We start from the raw sequence: 16,375 nt of genomic DNA, 5'->3' as shown, positions 1-16,375 counted from the left end.
TTTTTACTTTACTTTATTAAATGTTTCCTCAAAGTGCCATGTCGAATCTCTCTGGATGCAATGTTTCAATGACATTTAAGACAATTCAATTCAATATCTAAAATTGTGTATCATGTTATTGTTATTACTATGTTGTTACTATGTTATAACAATACACTACACTTTCTGAACCACAATAGGAAATAGATTAAGTGCATATGTAACAAAATGCCAATTTGGTGCCAACTTGCTGCTAACAGCTACCACATTGGTGACCCCGAGTTAATAATAATGCAAAATTATCAGTTCATATCAGCTTTGTCTTGCCAGAAAATATAAAATTGAATTAAATTGTCTTTATTGTCATTGATATCAACGTTGCAACGGGAATGGACAACAGCACTCCAAGGATAAACCTGTGATAAACAGTTGAAAGGATAAAAGGCAGACATTTTTTTGCAACATAGTAATATAGATCACATTTAAGTTTTCGTATCGTAGAAAAGTAGCTTTTCATCATGGGGGTGTAGACTTTGAAGGTCAATGTGACTTGTAAACATTATAAATGGCGGTAATGTGATTCCTATCCTCTCGAGAGCATATTTGCATTGCTATGCATTTATTATTCATACCCTGCACAGCTTAAGCGAGCCTTCACAAAGAATAATTCTTAAAGGGCCGGCGCAGGAAACGGCATCCAGGTGGTCTCAGCACCCGTGCATGCTTCCTGAAACACCCCCCACAATGTTGAGCCTTTGCCCGTGTATGACATCTGTTCATGCACATTAGCGGTGGGTGGACCGATCCAAATATCGATATTATTGATACTTAGCAAGGACTTGGATCGGATTTGTACTAGTGTCATGGGATTGATGCCTCACTCACTGACATGAAGATAGCTGGCCATTATGATTAGCCTCGTCCACTTTTTCGCTCTTGCCCAACACCTTCAGCCATTCTCTCTCACCCAGCCCCTTGGCCTCTCTTATGAATTTATGTCTGATTGTAAGACTGACTGGCACACTTTTAGCACCTCTTCCTACCCGGCCTGCTGCAGCATCCTGCCTTCCAGCATAAGAGAGGGACAAATGTATGTGGCGACCCTAGAGGTGACAGTTTTGGCCCGGCCTGAAATTTGCGTCGGGTCTAAAATGTCAATCATGATGTTCAGGTTCGGGCTGGGTCTCTCTCCTTTGCCACCGGTTTAAACATTTTTTTTAATCCACCCATCATTGTCTTTTGTTTCTTTTTCTCTGTGGACAATCTTCGCAGCACAGCATGCATGCTAAATGGCACGTGTGCAAGGCGGTGCGCTTGGTGGCATTGTTAGACCTAGAGTCTGCCAAAATTACCCTTCTCGAGTCAGATAAAATATGAACATTTGTGTTCCCTTCGGGCTCGGTCCTTCAAATGAACTTAATTGGTCAGGCTCGGGCTGGTTTGGGCTTTTATACCCAAGGGACAGTATCAGGTTGGTCGGGATTTTTAGGCCCAATCTTACCTCTCATCCCACCCCCACCAGAAAGTAAAAATGACAGAGGCAAACAGGAAGCACAACACAATGTGGACTTTTTTTAACAACAGAAAAGAACAATGCCAGGTGTCATCAGTGTGGTAAAGCGGTCTGCTACTGTGGCAACACCACAAATTTACACAAAACCATGAAAAAGTTCAACCATTGTATTACATTGCCGGTTTAATTATCTTGACAGGTGTAATAGAAATGTATCAATTTAAGTTATTTAGTGCCTCAAGTCTTTCTGGTATGTTTTCATAAATATAAAAAGAAAAAGGTATTGGTATCGTATCGATCGATCCCACCAATTATTTAATTGCCTGGATCGATGCTAAAATTTCCAGTATGGCCCACCACTACAGCACATCTGAACACGCACTGTTGGTAACAAAGACACATTCGTCACACGACTCAAAGACACAAAGACTTCGGCACAAACGAGCTTTTATTGAGCGCTTTCGTGCAGTCGACTTTTTACAAAATAAAAGCAGAAGTCGATATTTAAAATGAGAAATGTCTCTTTCCCTGACAGGCATTGTAACAGTAAATCCATAAAAAAACATTATATTAGGCGTGATATACATCTGGATATATATATAAAGCAAGGGGGAAAAAAAACACCCGCAACCTTTTTCTTAAAAATAAATATATACACAAGTAGTGCGATACAAGGAGACGAGATATCGGAAGCATGTTCTCTGTATGTTTTCATGCTACGTATGTTTTTCCTGGATCAAAATATCATATTGCACGTGCAGAACACAGCTTGGAGACTATACATGACGACTATCATTTCCGGACTATAACCCGTAATATTTGTCACACGAGTTCATCCCTGCGCCTTATACAGAGATGTGGCTAATGTATGCATTTTTGAAACGGCCGCCAGGGGGCGCTCATTTAGAAAAGCTAAGAGTGAGAGAGGTGTAGAAGAAGGCGCAAATCACAACTGCGAATCAAAAAACATAGGAGTTGGTACCAGCCCCGTTAGCGCTGTCTTACTGCTGTCTTACTGCTGTCTTTTTAGCAGTGCTACTTTTTGTTATGAAAACTTTAAAAACTCTTGTGTGTGCAGTCTTTTTTGTACGAATATGTCATGTACTGGATTTTTTTCGTGTAGAATTTTTTTTTACCTAGGAAAGAAGTCTGAACGCGCAATATACGCAAGGTTTAGATGGATCAGTGGATACCTATCTCTGACCACAACCGCAAAACATTGGACGCAAAGGGAATAGAACCTGGGTCACGGCAGTAAGAGAGTACATGACAGTTGAAAAAGTGGAAGGTTTCATCTTATGATCACACTTGTTTTAGTCGCAGTACCAGAGACGAATGTTAAACGTGAAATGCACAAGATGAAAAATAGGGTGATGATGGGATAAAATATCATGCCTTTTCATACGTCATCTATAGCACAGCAAAATTAACATTTGTTTCCGATATTGTGACAATGAGATAAAATCTACTGCCTCTTCATAAATCATCTAAACCACTGGTAGTAGCGTGTTTAGGATCAAACTCAAGGCCACGTTTTGGGTTCGATTCCCGTTGCTTCCGACCGCAAAGTTTGAAAATTTTAACCCCTTAACAATCCTGTAAAATTAGCCTCAAATCTCAATCCAAGACCTACCCAAAATAAATTGAATGCTGTTCTTGAACTGTGTGGAGAATATGGACAGTTTGTCTTTTTTGAAAGTCAACACTCAAGTTTTTGTCCCAAACTGGAATAATCACCGCAAGTGCTAATATTGAGTAACTGTTGGAAAACACAGAAATAGAAGGTTTTTATTCTCCCAGGTCAAATTTGATCACTATCTGAAACACTAAATATTGTATTTTACACATTTTTCCCAAGGTATGTCATGGTGCTTCCAAAAGTCATTTGGAAACGACCACTATGCACCTCTAAACCTCTGCAATTGGTGTTTGACCTAAGCCAATTTTTAGTCATTGTGAAAGAGTTGTAAATGTTTGACCTTATTTTCCAGAAGTCAAACACTGATTGTGCACAATTGCGCGGGGTAATCGATTTGCATACACATTGTCAATACGCTGGCGGTCCATCGGAACGTTAAAGGGTTAATCAAAAATTAGGGGTGCGCTTTATCCGCCAGTGCGTGTTATACGCAAATAAATACAGTATGTACAACATGTTTTTTTCTTTAAAAATGTATTCAGAGCGGCTTGTGGTCAGGTGTGGCTTATAGTACGGAAATTACGGTAAGTCATCATTTTAGCCTTCCAAAAAATCTTCCCTTCAAACTTGCATTTTAGTGTAACTGCGCAGGCGAAGAATAAATTCATAATAAAGAGAAAATTAAGCCATTTCACTCTCAAACAACAAGTGGTTTAGTCTAATCTAAACGTGTCTACCCTAATGATATAACTTACAATGCTAAATACTGCTATGTTTATTTTTTGAAACGAACACGTTTTCTCCAACGTTGCGCTCATTTCAAGAGCAGTACGGTAACTAATAATTACAACTGGTTGTAATCATCAGTGCTATGGCTTGATTAGGATGTGCTTTTGTTTTTTTTTCGCAATCGGAAATGAGGTATAGCAGCACCACGGAAGCTTTGTACAAAAACAAACACGGGAGGAAACAATACAAACCTCGTGACATTCCAACGATAAGGCACGTTAAGAGCTATATGGCTTGTTAAATACCATTTTGTTACAAGTCCGTCATCGATGCACAGTGTAAACCCTTCATCCTCCTTTTGTCCCCGCCTCCTCGTGTGGCGTCCAATCAGATTTCAGTGAGGGTGAGCTTGTACACGCCCCCCAATTCCTCCATGGAGATCTGAAAGGTGTCTTCGTTGGAGTAATGCTTGATGATGTTGTCGTCCATGTGCACAAGAATACTGCAAAAGAGAAAAAAGGTTTTTAGCCAGGGGTGGGCAAAATATGGCCCGCCAAATGAAAATTGATAAAAATATAAGGATTATATATATCATACATAATAGTGAATAAAGTATAGCTAAATTAAAAAAATGCAGTTGTTTCCCGTTGTCCCTAAGTGTGTCTACTACAAAAAATACTATAAAAGTACCACAAAACTAAATATCAAAGTGAGTGCTGGAAAACGGCGAACTAATATAATGTTTTGCTCCGATTTTGAAAAGAGAAATACTACAAAAATACTGCTACAGTAATACTATAATACTGCGACACAAATATTACCTGAAAAATGCTACTACAGCCATACTACAAAAATTCAACAGAAATACCACGGAAATATGACAAAAATATTACTACAGAAGTACAACTGCGGAAATGCTACTACAAAAATACTATAAAAGTACTACTACAGAATACTATAGAAATACATCTAAAGTGGTCCTAAAAAAATACAACTACAGAAATACTAAAGAAAAACTACTCCAGTAAAACACTACAGAAATACTAAAAAAAAAAAATACTACTACAGACATACTAAAAAAATACTACCGAAATACTAAAATAGTGCTACTATAGAAATACTACAAAAATACATCTCCGGTAATACTACAGACAAAAATACTAATATAGAAATATGTCCGAGTACTACTATAGATATAGTAAAAAAATACTACGACTACGAAAAGAAACTACTACTACAGGAATACTACAGAAAGGCTACTATGAAAATACTCCAAAAATACCACTGCAGAAATACAAAACTCAATTCCAATGAAGTTGGGAAAGTGTGTTAATTGCAAATAAAAATTGATCCAAGTAAATTGCAAATTCTTTTCAACCCATATTTAAATGAATGCACAGCAAAGACAACATATTTATTGTCTTCACTCATAAAGTTTATTGTTTTGGGAGAAAATCATCAACTCTGTAATTTGATGACAGCAACACGTGCCAAAATAGTTGGGACAGGTGTCAATAACTACTCAGAAAGTGGATGAATGGAAATCAACCAACTATTTGCAGGTGAACAGATGAATTAGCAACAGGTGAGAGTTGTTACTGGGTATAAAAAAGGGAGACCCGAACAAGCTAAGTCATTCACATGCAAGGATGGGGCGAGGTTCACCTCTTTGTGAACAACTGCGTGGGCAAATTGTTGAACAGTTTAAAAACAACATTCCTCAAAGTACAATTGCAAGGAATTTAGGGATATCATCATCTACAGTCCATAATATTGTGAAAAGGTTCAGGGAATCTGGAGAAATCACTGTGCGTAAACGGCATGGCCGTAAACCATTATTGAATGCCCGTGACCTCCGAGCCCTCAAGCGGTACTGCATTAAGAACCGACATCAATGTGTAAAGGACATCACCACATGGGCTCAGGAACACTTTGGAAAACCACTGTCAGTCAATACAGTTCGACGCTATATCCGTAAGTGTGGGTTAAAACTTTATGTTGCAAAGCGTAAGCCATTCATCAACAACATCCAGAAACGCCGCAGGGTTCTCTGGGCCCGAGCCCATCTAAAATGGACTGATACAAAGTGGAAAAGTGTTCTGTGGTCTGATGAGTCAGTTTTCCAAATTGTGTTTGGAAATTGTGGACGTCGTGTCCTCCGGTCCAAAGAAGAACAGAACCACCCAGACTGTTATGCACGCAAAGTGCAAAAGCCAGCATCTGTGATGGTATGGGGGTGCATGAGTGGCCAAGGAATGGGTAACCTGCACATCTGTGAAGGCACCATTAATGCAGAAAAGTACATTCAGGTTTTGGAACAAAGTATGTTGCCATCCAAACAGAATCTTTACCATGGGCGCCCTTGCTTCTTCCAGCAGGATAATGCCAAGCCACACACTGCACGTCTCACGACAGCGTGGCTTCGTAGTAAGAGGGTGCGGGTGCTTGACTGGCCTGCCTGCAGTCCTGACCTGTCTCCCATTGAAAATGTGTGGCGCATTATAAAGCGCAGAATAAGACAAAGGAGACCCCGGACTGTTGAACAGCTGAAGCTGTACATAAAGCAAGAATGGGAAAGGATTCCACTATCAACGATTCAACAACTAGTCTCCTCACTTCCTAAACGTTTATTGAGTGTTATTAAAAGGAAAGGTGATGTAACACAATGGTGAAGAAGCCCCTTTCCCAACTACTTTGGCACTTGTTGCAATTATAAAATTCTAAGTTTATCATTATTTGCTTATGGAAATAAAGTTTATGAGTTTGAACATGGATAATCTTGTCTTTGTGGTGTATTCATTTAAATATGGGTTAGAAAAGGTTTGCAAGTCATTCTATTCTAATTTTACTGACATTTTAAACTTTTTCCCAACTTCAATGGAATTGACTTTTGTACTACAAAAATCATAAAAGAGAAATATGACAAAATACTGGTATGCAAAAACTACAAAATAGCACTGCAGAAATACATCCCCAGTTACACTACAACAGTACTACAGAAATATTAAAAAAAATAGCACTACAGAAATACTACAAAAATGTATTTACAGTAAAACTACAAAAACAACAAAAAATCAACGACTCATACCAAAAAACTATCAAATTTAGTGTTTGAAACAGGAACCTTAAATATATTTTTTTAGCTTAAATTAAGATTGATTCAAAAAATAATTTGACGAGGCTAATCGATTGGAGAGGGAAAAGAAATTATATATATATATAACAGGTAGATGTCTGTGTGTATATTTACTCATAAATCAGAAAACTGGCCCCTTGGCCAAGCTTTGTTAACCCAATGGAGCCCGTCACTCATTCAGTGTCACGGTTACCATGCGCCCAATTGGCCCCGACCGTGGGGCACCAGCTTCTGTCACGGTTGCCAGGGCGCTCAATTGGCCCTGCCCATGGACACAGCTGAAACTCGTTGACAGATTGCTCCCTGTGACTACTTAAACGCTGTCCTGTGAGTCGCCTTTGGTCAGGGCGTCTGCGAAACTCTGTTTTGACACGTCAAGCCCTGAGAATCTCCCGTTTTTTTCCTGTGTTTTTGCTCTTGTTTTGCCAAGCCCTGTGAATCTCCGTTTTTCCTGTGCTTTTGCTCCTGTTTTGCTCTCGCCACGATCTGTTTGAGTTTGATCACTCCCGCGTTCCGAGCAATCTACATCCCGCGACCGACGATCTCCGGATCGTGTGTGCGCTTCTTTCTCCTCTCCCCAACAAACTGTGAGTAACGTTACGCGAGTGGGTTCCGCTTCCTGTTCTGGTCCTGACATTCAGTTTGCCCATCTCTTGTGTAGACGTACTACTTTAAATTTTTTATTATATGTATTTTTATGTGACAACAAGCTTCCTGCTTCAACTGCAATTGGAAAACGAAAGCTCCCGCAACAGGAAGTCCTACTCCATGTTTGACGTGAGTGAGAAAACACCACAAAAACAAAAGACTGGTAATTCAGGTTTGCCTTTGGTGACTCATACGCACCCTTTCTTGCACTTCTTGTAGACTTTTCCAACCTTGTCCAACGGCAAGTCGTATTTCTCCGAAATCTGGAAAAAGAAAAAAAGAGACATCCGTGTCATATTTCCTTAAAAGCGTCCGATCGGGCCAGGTGGGCGTCCCGTCACAGCTCATTTAGCCGCTATGTCCAGCCAGAGAGGTCTCCATCTGCCGCTCATTACACGGAAAGGTCCCTGAGTTCATCTATACTGTGGTACCTCTACATACGAGAGCAAATTTTCCCGATATCAAATAATTGAAAACTAACTGATCGGTTCCTGTATGCCCAAAAGCATTTAAGTCAACCCTGAAAGGCTATAAAACACATCTTCCGGATCACTAAAAACACATTGAAATAGTAATTAAACGTAAAAAATACAATAATAAAGATGTATATAATGATATTAACGAATTAAAATGCGAGAGTATTATGAGCACTTGCCACTGGTAGCATACGATAAGTCGTCGTAGCTTGCTAATATGGTTGTGGTATCCTGCATAGTCTGTCTTGCTGTGAGTAAATAGTTGCCACATTGTGTTTGAGAGAAAGATGACGGTCGGAAACAATGGGACTTGTGCAGTCCCTTTTCAAGATTTCTTCATTTTCCACATGTTGAGGTTTTTGAGGTTTTCCTTGCCCTCATGTAGGTTTTAGATCAGGGGGATGGTGTAATAATAGTCTTTGTGATTAAGGGCTATACAAATAAACATGACTTGACTATACTACTGCATTTAGATTTCAAGTCAATGAAGACCTTTCAAAGCACTTTACAATTTGCTTCACAGTTACCCATTCACACTCACACACTAATAAGGAGTCAGCCATGCCATATAACTCGGATGAGTCGGAATCGAACCTGCGACCTCTTGATAGGAAGATGAGGACTCTACCCCCTGAGCTAATGCCGCCCAGTTGACTGATCATGCTTCTTTTAAGTTTTTACGGTACCATGTTTGCACGTTTGATATTCATATTGGGTCTTAGGGATATTTACTCTGTGAATTTTGTATTTCTTTTTAAAATTATGAATAAATAAATGAATAAGGAAGTTTTGTTGGTCTTTGACAATGACAACAAATATTCTGAATCCAAATCTAATGTTCATTACTGCTTGATTAGAGGAATTGTAACTATTAATAAGGGAAGCAATTGGCGGAAGTTGACAGGTATGATATCGAGATACTGTTGTAAGTACTTACTGTACACTTAAAATAAAAGTTACTGTAACTTTAAATGAACATACAGTATTTTAATACGAAAATACATAAAACTCATGGTACCTGACAAAAAGCATTGAATACGTCATAAAAGCAAAGGATGTATCGTCATTGCAGCAAAATTTTGTTTTTCAACAATTCTATGAAAGCCACAACTGATGCAATGTACGATGTCATACTCAAAATTTAGGAACTAAATATTTTTTCCGCCAGTGATTTGAGATCTTATATCAGTACTGTCACACGCTGCTGCCCGTCAATGCCAAGGTCCGTCTTCACCTCTGAAGAGCTAGATGAAGCCAGATGATGAAGTAGCTGCATCTGCATCAGATTAGGAGGCTTCTCCTGCTACTGGTAAGCATGGAAACCAGTCCTTTCCGATTTATGTGGAGTGAACCCAGGTCCTGCACGATTAATTGAAATCTCATCGACATTGTGATGTGACGTAGTGAGATTGTGTAATCGCGAGACACTACTTTTTTTTTTTAACAAGGATTTATAGTTCCCTTTATAATTTGAGTGAAGGAGTGTTTGGCCAACCAGAATTGTGACAGTTTGGACGGCGCTGTTAAATCCAATCAGAGGCAAGTTTTAAAGGCACTAACCAATAAAGGCGAGGCAAACTTTGCATGCCACACAATCATGTGTGAGCCTCTGTGCAAGTTCATATTTAGAGCATGTGGTACTCACCCCCCAAAAAAAACATAGCACAGAAAATTCCCTTTTCTTTTAAAATCGAAATTCGCATCAAACTTGCGATACTGCTCTGAAAAATCACAATCAGAAAATCGTGCAGCCCTAGAGCCCTACCCCCCAAAAAAACGCCTGGAAAGTGATGGGCGCCACCAGGACACACCACAGGAAGTAGTGCCCCGACAACCCAAACGTCAAGGGATTCGTGAACATGAACACACAAAAAATTAATCCATTTTTTTTTTTAATCATTTAGTAGTTTGCATATGCAAACTGGAACTGGCTGGATAGGGGTGAGCAGTCTCTAGAGGTAGCCTCTGGGACTGCTCCTTTGTATAGCGAACCAGATTTTTCTGGCAAAAAACAAAACCTCGAAATTCTCTTGTTTCGTCTAAAATGTGACCACAGTATATATGTAAGTGTATATATAAACTTACAGCGTCCACCAGGCCTTTTAGTGTGGGGTTCTTCAACATGACAGCATCAAACACCTCCTCCGTCTCCTTGCGAACGTATAACAGAACTGCAGTGGACACAAACAAAGACATCCATGAGTGCCAAAGACGGCTATAGACGTCAAATATTTTTATTAGGCTGATTGTCAACGAGTCAGCTCGAGGGTTTTTTGTCTCAGGACACTGTTCATGGCCATGAGACACAGGTTTTATCTTTCAAGTGAATTGACAGATACTTTCAACCTCGACCACCAACAGAACCCAGTTAAATGTAGCAGCGTTGTTTAGTGCTTTTGCAGCATAGCTAGTCACAGTTTATTCATCTATTTTTGGCGATGGCTGGATGAGTAACACGGGTCGACTGTACAGTAAATCAAGACATAACTTGAATAGTATCTGTCTATTGTTCAATTTGGGGTTATCACAATCATTTTCCTAGTTTCAGCTAAGTTTTCAGAATGTATTTTCAAATCAAGAGAAGTAAAACATTTGTTTATTTTTTTGCAAAATATAATTTAGTCAAAGATACATTTTTTTACCATTTTAAATCAATGAATTCTATAAAAGGAAGTTGGAGCATTAGAGCAGATGAAACCAAACTCCTATCAATACCACATACTGATACCATTAGTAAATATGATTTGCAACCTGCTCTCAAAGAAGATTGATGTATGGGATGGGTACTCTTTGAGAGAAATTAAAAATAAATAAATAAATAAAATTATACACATAACTATATTAGGGCAGCACGGCAGCGCAGTGGTTAGCGCGTGTGCGGCACAGTTCTGAGGTCATGAGATCGAACCTTCCTGTGTGAAGTTTGCACATTCTCCCCATACCTGTGTGGGTTTCTTCCGAGCACTCCTATTCCCTCCCACATTCAAAAAACATGCTGTCAGGTTAATTGGCCGGTCCAAATTGTCTCTTTGTGTGAATGAGCATGTGAGTTGTTTGTCCCCTTGTGCCCTGCAATTGGCTGGCAACCAGTTCAGGGTATCCCCTGCCCACTGCCCAAAGATAGCTGGGATGGGCTCCGGCACCCCCGCGACCCTACTGAGAATAAGCGGTCCAGATAATGGAGATTATATATATATATGTGTGTTCTGTTTGAAGTTATGTTTTTTTCTCTTTTTAGTTATCGTTTTTTTTTGGGGGCTAATTGTAACTTTTTAAAAGCATTTTGTGTAGTAATGCAATAAATAAGAATACATAATATTTAATCAAATCAAAAATTGTATTTGTGAACAACATAAACTTATATGAAGTGGAAGCTAATTTTCCTTATTTAAGTAAAAAAAATGTTGAGAATTGAAAAAAGTAGACGGAAAAAATATCAGACAACTTTTCATTTGATCTTTTTCTAACTAGTCTTTTTGCAGGGAACTGAGTCAAAACGAATATTACATCAGATCCCCTTTATGTTATGATATTTTTGTGTGGTGGTTAGGGTTGCGAAGCGGAAAATTTATGATAAGATTCACAGACGTTACGTCACCGAAAAAAAGGTAGTTAATACATTGATTTTGTTTTGTATATTGGACACCTGCAAAAAGAATTTGCATGTTGCTGTTCTTTGATTTTTACACACTTTAGGGCAGATCTGCTTTTAGTAACCTCTGTGATCCAAAATGCTAAGGGGTGGGCTTTAAGAACAGGTTGGAATTTTTTATCTAAGGTATGGGCTCTCCACAGCTGCAAACTCAAAAGCCATTGCTCTCTTCCCACCTTATTTTTAAACTTTTCAGTAGTGAACCACTGATGCAAGAGACCACAATCCCTGGGAGATTTTATGTGACAGGGTAGAAAATGGCTAGATTGATGCACGTCAAAATTGTTTCCACTGTACAGTGTAAGTGGTTAAGTGACCTTAATTCACCTTTTAACTCCGTCAAAGTCTTTCCATTGCTATAATAACATGCCAAGATGTCGCGTTTTGGCAACATAATCACAAAAACAAGCTTACATCTGACGCAGACATCTCAGATGACACAGACGTTTAAAACACCTTTCTTCTTTAAGTGACTCCAGACTGAAAGGGCATTATTTAAAAAAGTGGCTCGATGCCCAGACAGCAAATGCACACACTGTAATAATCATAAGATAATGACTCTCATTCGCTCTTAAACGCAGGTTTTCTTTGCATACGGTTCATAAGGGTGTTTTAAAAAAAACAAAAACATGACACGCTGTCCATCAGCAGGTACTATTTAAACGCATGTTTTGGGCGTGCTTGGTACAAGTTATTCCTGTTTAGATGTTGTAGGTAACATAATGATAATTTGTTTGTTTTCAACCGTGGCTAATGTTGAGAGGCTGTGAACAAATGCATCACACGTAAGCACCGCAAATGATTGACAGCTTGGTTAGATGACAACAACGGGCGGACCGGTTGAACTCAGGATTCCTAAAGCAACTAAATTAAAGACTTTTTTAAGACGTTTAGATGCCTTTTCAAACTAAATTTGAGAACAAGTTGACAAAAAACCAACACAATTGTCACAAATATCACATTCTGGTCCAGTTGAAAACTTTCCATTTGAAAAACGTAGCACTCTCCAAAGTTTAAATAAAAAGGATGTTTATAGTACATCATGGATCCTCAATCGAAATGGGCAGATAACTCCTAATTCCATTGAACTCTTTCATGAAGCATTTTAATCATGATGCCTGAAAAAAATGACATTTTACTAAATAAGTAAGGCCTTAATTTTAGAATAATGAATTTACTGCCTTTTAAGACTTTTCAAGGATCCGCTAGAAATCTGTTAACCGTACCCAACTGTCACGTGAGCTATTTTTTGCAGATAACTTCCTTTAAATCTACGAACCATTACAATACATTTGAGGTCATTTTTTTCCAAAAGGAGATTTATTGTAAATCTTTAACTGGTCTTCAGTCGCAGCAATCGGATTTTGTGTGGAAATGTTCATAGGTGAAGATAAGGTGAAGGAAAATTTAGAAAAACCTTGCGGGAAAATAAAATACTCTTTTTATGTTTCTTTTAAAGGACAGAATGTGTTCAAATTTAGCAAAGTAAGACCTGATTATCAAAACCAAAATGTAAAAAAAAGCCCATTGTTCTAAATTAAAATGATAACATGCAAGGCACTGGCATAAATATTTATAACCATTCGGCCGCTTGCTGTCAAATGCAAATTACGTGAATGTCACATGACCTAACCAAGAAAACAAGATGAACAGTGATTGGTGGTTAGGCACTGTGATGCCATTTTCAGTCAACAGCTGGTGGCAAAATGGCCATCATCTGCGATTGATAGAAATAAAAAAATGTTTATTGGACTTCACTTTATGTTCATTTTGTAATTAAACGGTAACGTATACATTTTTATCGAACTTAACATTATTGAGCATACTTTTTCGATTTCTTAACTGATATCTTACGATTTATTTTAAGGATTATTTTACATCAAAGTGAGAAAACGCTGCTAATGGGGAACAGAACCCCCTGCAATATGCCAAAATGTGCTACGATCAATACCCCAATTTTTAACTTGTGTTCTGCCGGCCCCTGCCTGCAGAAATAGTCGACCAGGGATAATGGATCGTGGCCTCGCGGATGCCGTTCAATTCAGGCAGCAAGAACAGAAAAAAGCCGCCACCCATGACACAAATTTGCTCTCTCAGCCCCCACTCTCAGCAATTGTGGATAATGGATCGTGAACAAAACGGAGACGTTCATTTTAGGAGGGCCAAAATGGCACGCTTATACCATATATTAAAAGAAATAGTGGAGTAGGACTCATGGATAGTGGTCACAACTGTGTATTTTAGGCTAACCCGAAAAGCACGGCTACAGACAAACGTGCTTTTTGATGGTCCCCGCTTGCAGCAATATGGGATTAGGGATAAAGGATCACGTCTGCTCGAGTGCAGGTCATTTGAGGTGGAAATACAGAAACTGCAAAAAGAGATCCGCTCAGTTGGCCCAGCTTGCAGCAACAAGCAATCTGAGAATGGATTGCGGAATATTTTTCAACCCGCGATGCATTGGTCGTGAGAGATTACAATATTACGTATATGAGGAAAATCGATCTCACAGTGGAGCAAGAAACATTTTAATTGGAAAGGTGATCATTTACCTGTTTTACTACATTTCTCTAACTTGTCCTTTTGCAGTGCAATACTCTTAACACATGCAGTGCCATTGACAACACCCATTGACGTCAAACTTCAATTTTCCACTCAATTACACTTAGAGAATGACTTGATAATATGAAATGCTCGATTGGTGATTGAAGTAAAAATGGTCTGCATGTGCAAGCCTTACTGAGCATAGCTCTTATCTGGGGTAAAGGCCACAGGTTTGTTTACATGTGCCTGTGTGCGATGGTATTTTGTAGGAAGCCAATGATTTATGGCCTCAGTGTGTGTGCATGAGGTTGACATTGAGAGGAGCCAACCATATATGCACGGGGACTTGCGTTCACACATTCTTTACTCCAACCACTACCACATATTGAGACACACCAGGGATCACCAGCCTTTTGAGAACCTAAAACTACTTTTTTGTTACTAATTGGTGTACATGGTCACAGGTTTGAGATACACAGCAATACCTCGGTGTACTTACCTTTCTCAATTTGGCTACTTCACTGAATTAATAGATCCGACAGTGCTGTTTTCAGCCAATCAGAATGCGAGGCAGACGACAGCCCTGCCCCTTTTTGTATCACACACAATGCATGGCATACTAGCAGCTTCACCATCTCAACGTGCATGAGATCGATGGGAACCGAAAGAAAGTTATTTACTCTAAAATGTTTTATTTTTATTATTATGCTGTTGGGTTGGTTTCTTTGAGTGTATCACTGCGCCCTGGTTAGCATACCTCGTTAAAATATGACAAAAACAAATACAAGCGAAGGTGGCGTTTCATAATTAAAGTAAAACTTGTAAATTAGGGGATAGATAGGATGTGCAGTTCTTGATCTGGCGTATCAGGTTTGTGAGGTTCGCAATGTAGTTTCCATATGTTTCTCACCGGAGACTCGAAACGGATGGAGATGAATTTGATGTGTTGGTCACTCATTTGTATATCCTCTATATACCATTATCTAAAGATTTAAATATATATATATGTGTAGTTGGTATGGGGCTTCTGACTTCCCCATAGATCGCCAACATTTTGCATCTACTCTTAACAGATTATTAATGTCTTTGGACACCTTTATGCCATGAATAGAACTCATGAGACTCTTTTTTACTGTCTTAAGATAAGTTTGCAGAAGAAATGATACGGCTATACCATCTGTTGTATTAGCCGCTCTATTTGCTCCGCGTGTGATACATGGATACAGTAACTATGGGGGGGCGTGGCTGTCGGATCGATTAATTTCATCGTGCATTGTGTTCTATATCCTGATTGGCTAAACAGTCCCGCCCCTTTTCTGCCTACGCATCAATACCATTGCAGTCCAAGTTGTACACATACGGAAAACAGCTTAATGAACCTAAATTACGTACGAGCAAAACTTGTTCAATTTGAAATTTCTCTAAAAGCCATCATGTCTACAAAACGCTCTGGCAGAGGAAGATGCTTTCTATCACCAACAAAGTTGGACTTCTCAACACAGTAAAGGGAGGTAAAAGCAGTCTTCCATAACATCCACATGATAGCAACAAAAAAAATTACCTCAAGTAAAGTGGTTCGTTCTGAAAAGTTCAGAATTAATCTTTAATTATTTTTTAATTATGGCCTTTCAAACAAATCTGGCAAAAATGTATTACTAATATGTCATCACACTTTTAACATAATTTACTTCTTAGGGCTTAATTGAAATTTTTGCCAAAATCAAGTTCCCATAGAAAGCTGCTTTATCTGCGCAAATGACTAAATTGGTCAACCGATCCTTATACCCAATCAGTAGTGCAGTAAAGTAGCAACATTATTTTGAAATGCTAATTTTACAGAACAGAAGTGATTTGTAAAAAAATAGTGTTTATAAAGTACAGTCCTTTTATATATTGATAAACAAATGCTTGAGCCTGTAAATTGGGGTTGTTTGTTTAATGTATAAGAGTAGTTAATATACAAGTAAAAGGTTTCTACTTTGCAGGTTTTGACTATCTTGGGCCCTTTTTGGATCGTAACCCCCATTAAAAACAGGGGATTATTGTATAAGGTTATTAC

At 38.7% G+C, this 16,375-nt stretch overlaps 1 protein-coding gene and 1 long non-coding RNA gene across 6 annotated transcripts in view; one reads left to right on the top strand and one right to left on the bottom strand.

Moving 5' to 3' along the window:
• LOC148351803 (uncharacterized) overlaps positions 1-8,824 on the top strand; it is a 45,771-nt gene extending 36,947 nt beyond the window's left edge. For both annotated transcript variants that reach the window (XR_015852797.1, XR_015852798.1), the window contains 2 exons: positions 7,427-7,773; positions 7,864-8,824. This is a non-coding gene — a long non-coding RNA (uncharacterized LOC148351803). The remainder of the gene's footprint in view (positions 1-7,426; positions 7,774-7,863) is intronic.
• The window catches only part of grhl1 (grainyhead-like transcription factor 1), a 33,225-nt gene continuing 18,772 nt past the window's right edge, over positions 1,923-16,375 (bottom strand). For all 4 annotated transcript variants that reach the window (XM_088353684.1, XM_088353685.1, XM_088353686.1 and 1 more), the window contains exons 14-16: positions 10,206-10,291; positions 7,843-7,907; positions 1,923-4,362 (exon numbers count right to left, since the gene is read on the bottom strand). In XM_088353684.1, coding sequence (XP_088209810.1) covers positions 4,248-4,362; positions 7,843-7,907; positions 10,206-10,291 — 266 coding nt within the window. In that variant the 3' untranslated portion in view covers positions 1,923-4,247. The remainder of the gene's footprint in view (positions 4,363-7,842; positions 7,908-10,205; positions 10,292-16,375) is intronic.

The sequence above is a fragment of the Urocampus carinirostris genome, chromosome 15, assembly GCF_059441175.1.
Source record: "Urocampus carinirostris isolate Australia breed hairy pipefish chromosome 15, RoL_Ucar_1.0, whole genome shotgun sequence".
Taxonomy (NCBI): domain Eukaryota; kingdom Metazoa; phylum Chordata; class Actinopteri; order Syngnathiformes; family Syngnathidae; genus Urocampus; species Urocampus carinirostris.
The sequence above is the reverse complement of the archived record's forward strand: the minus strand, read 5'-3'. Positions and strand labels throughout refer to the sequence as shown.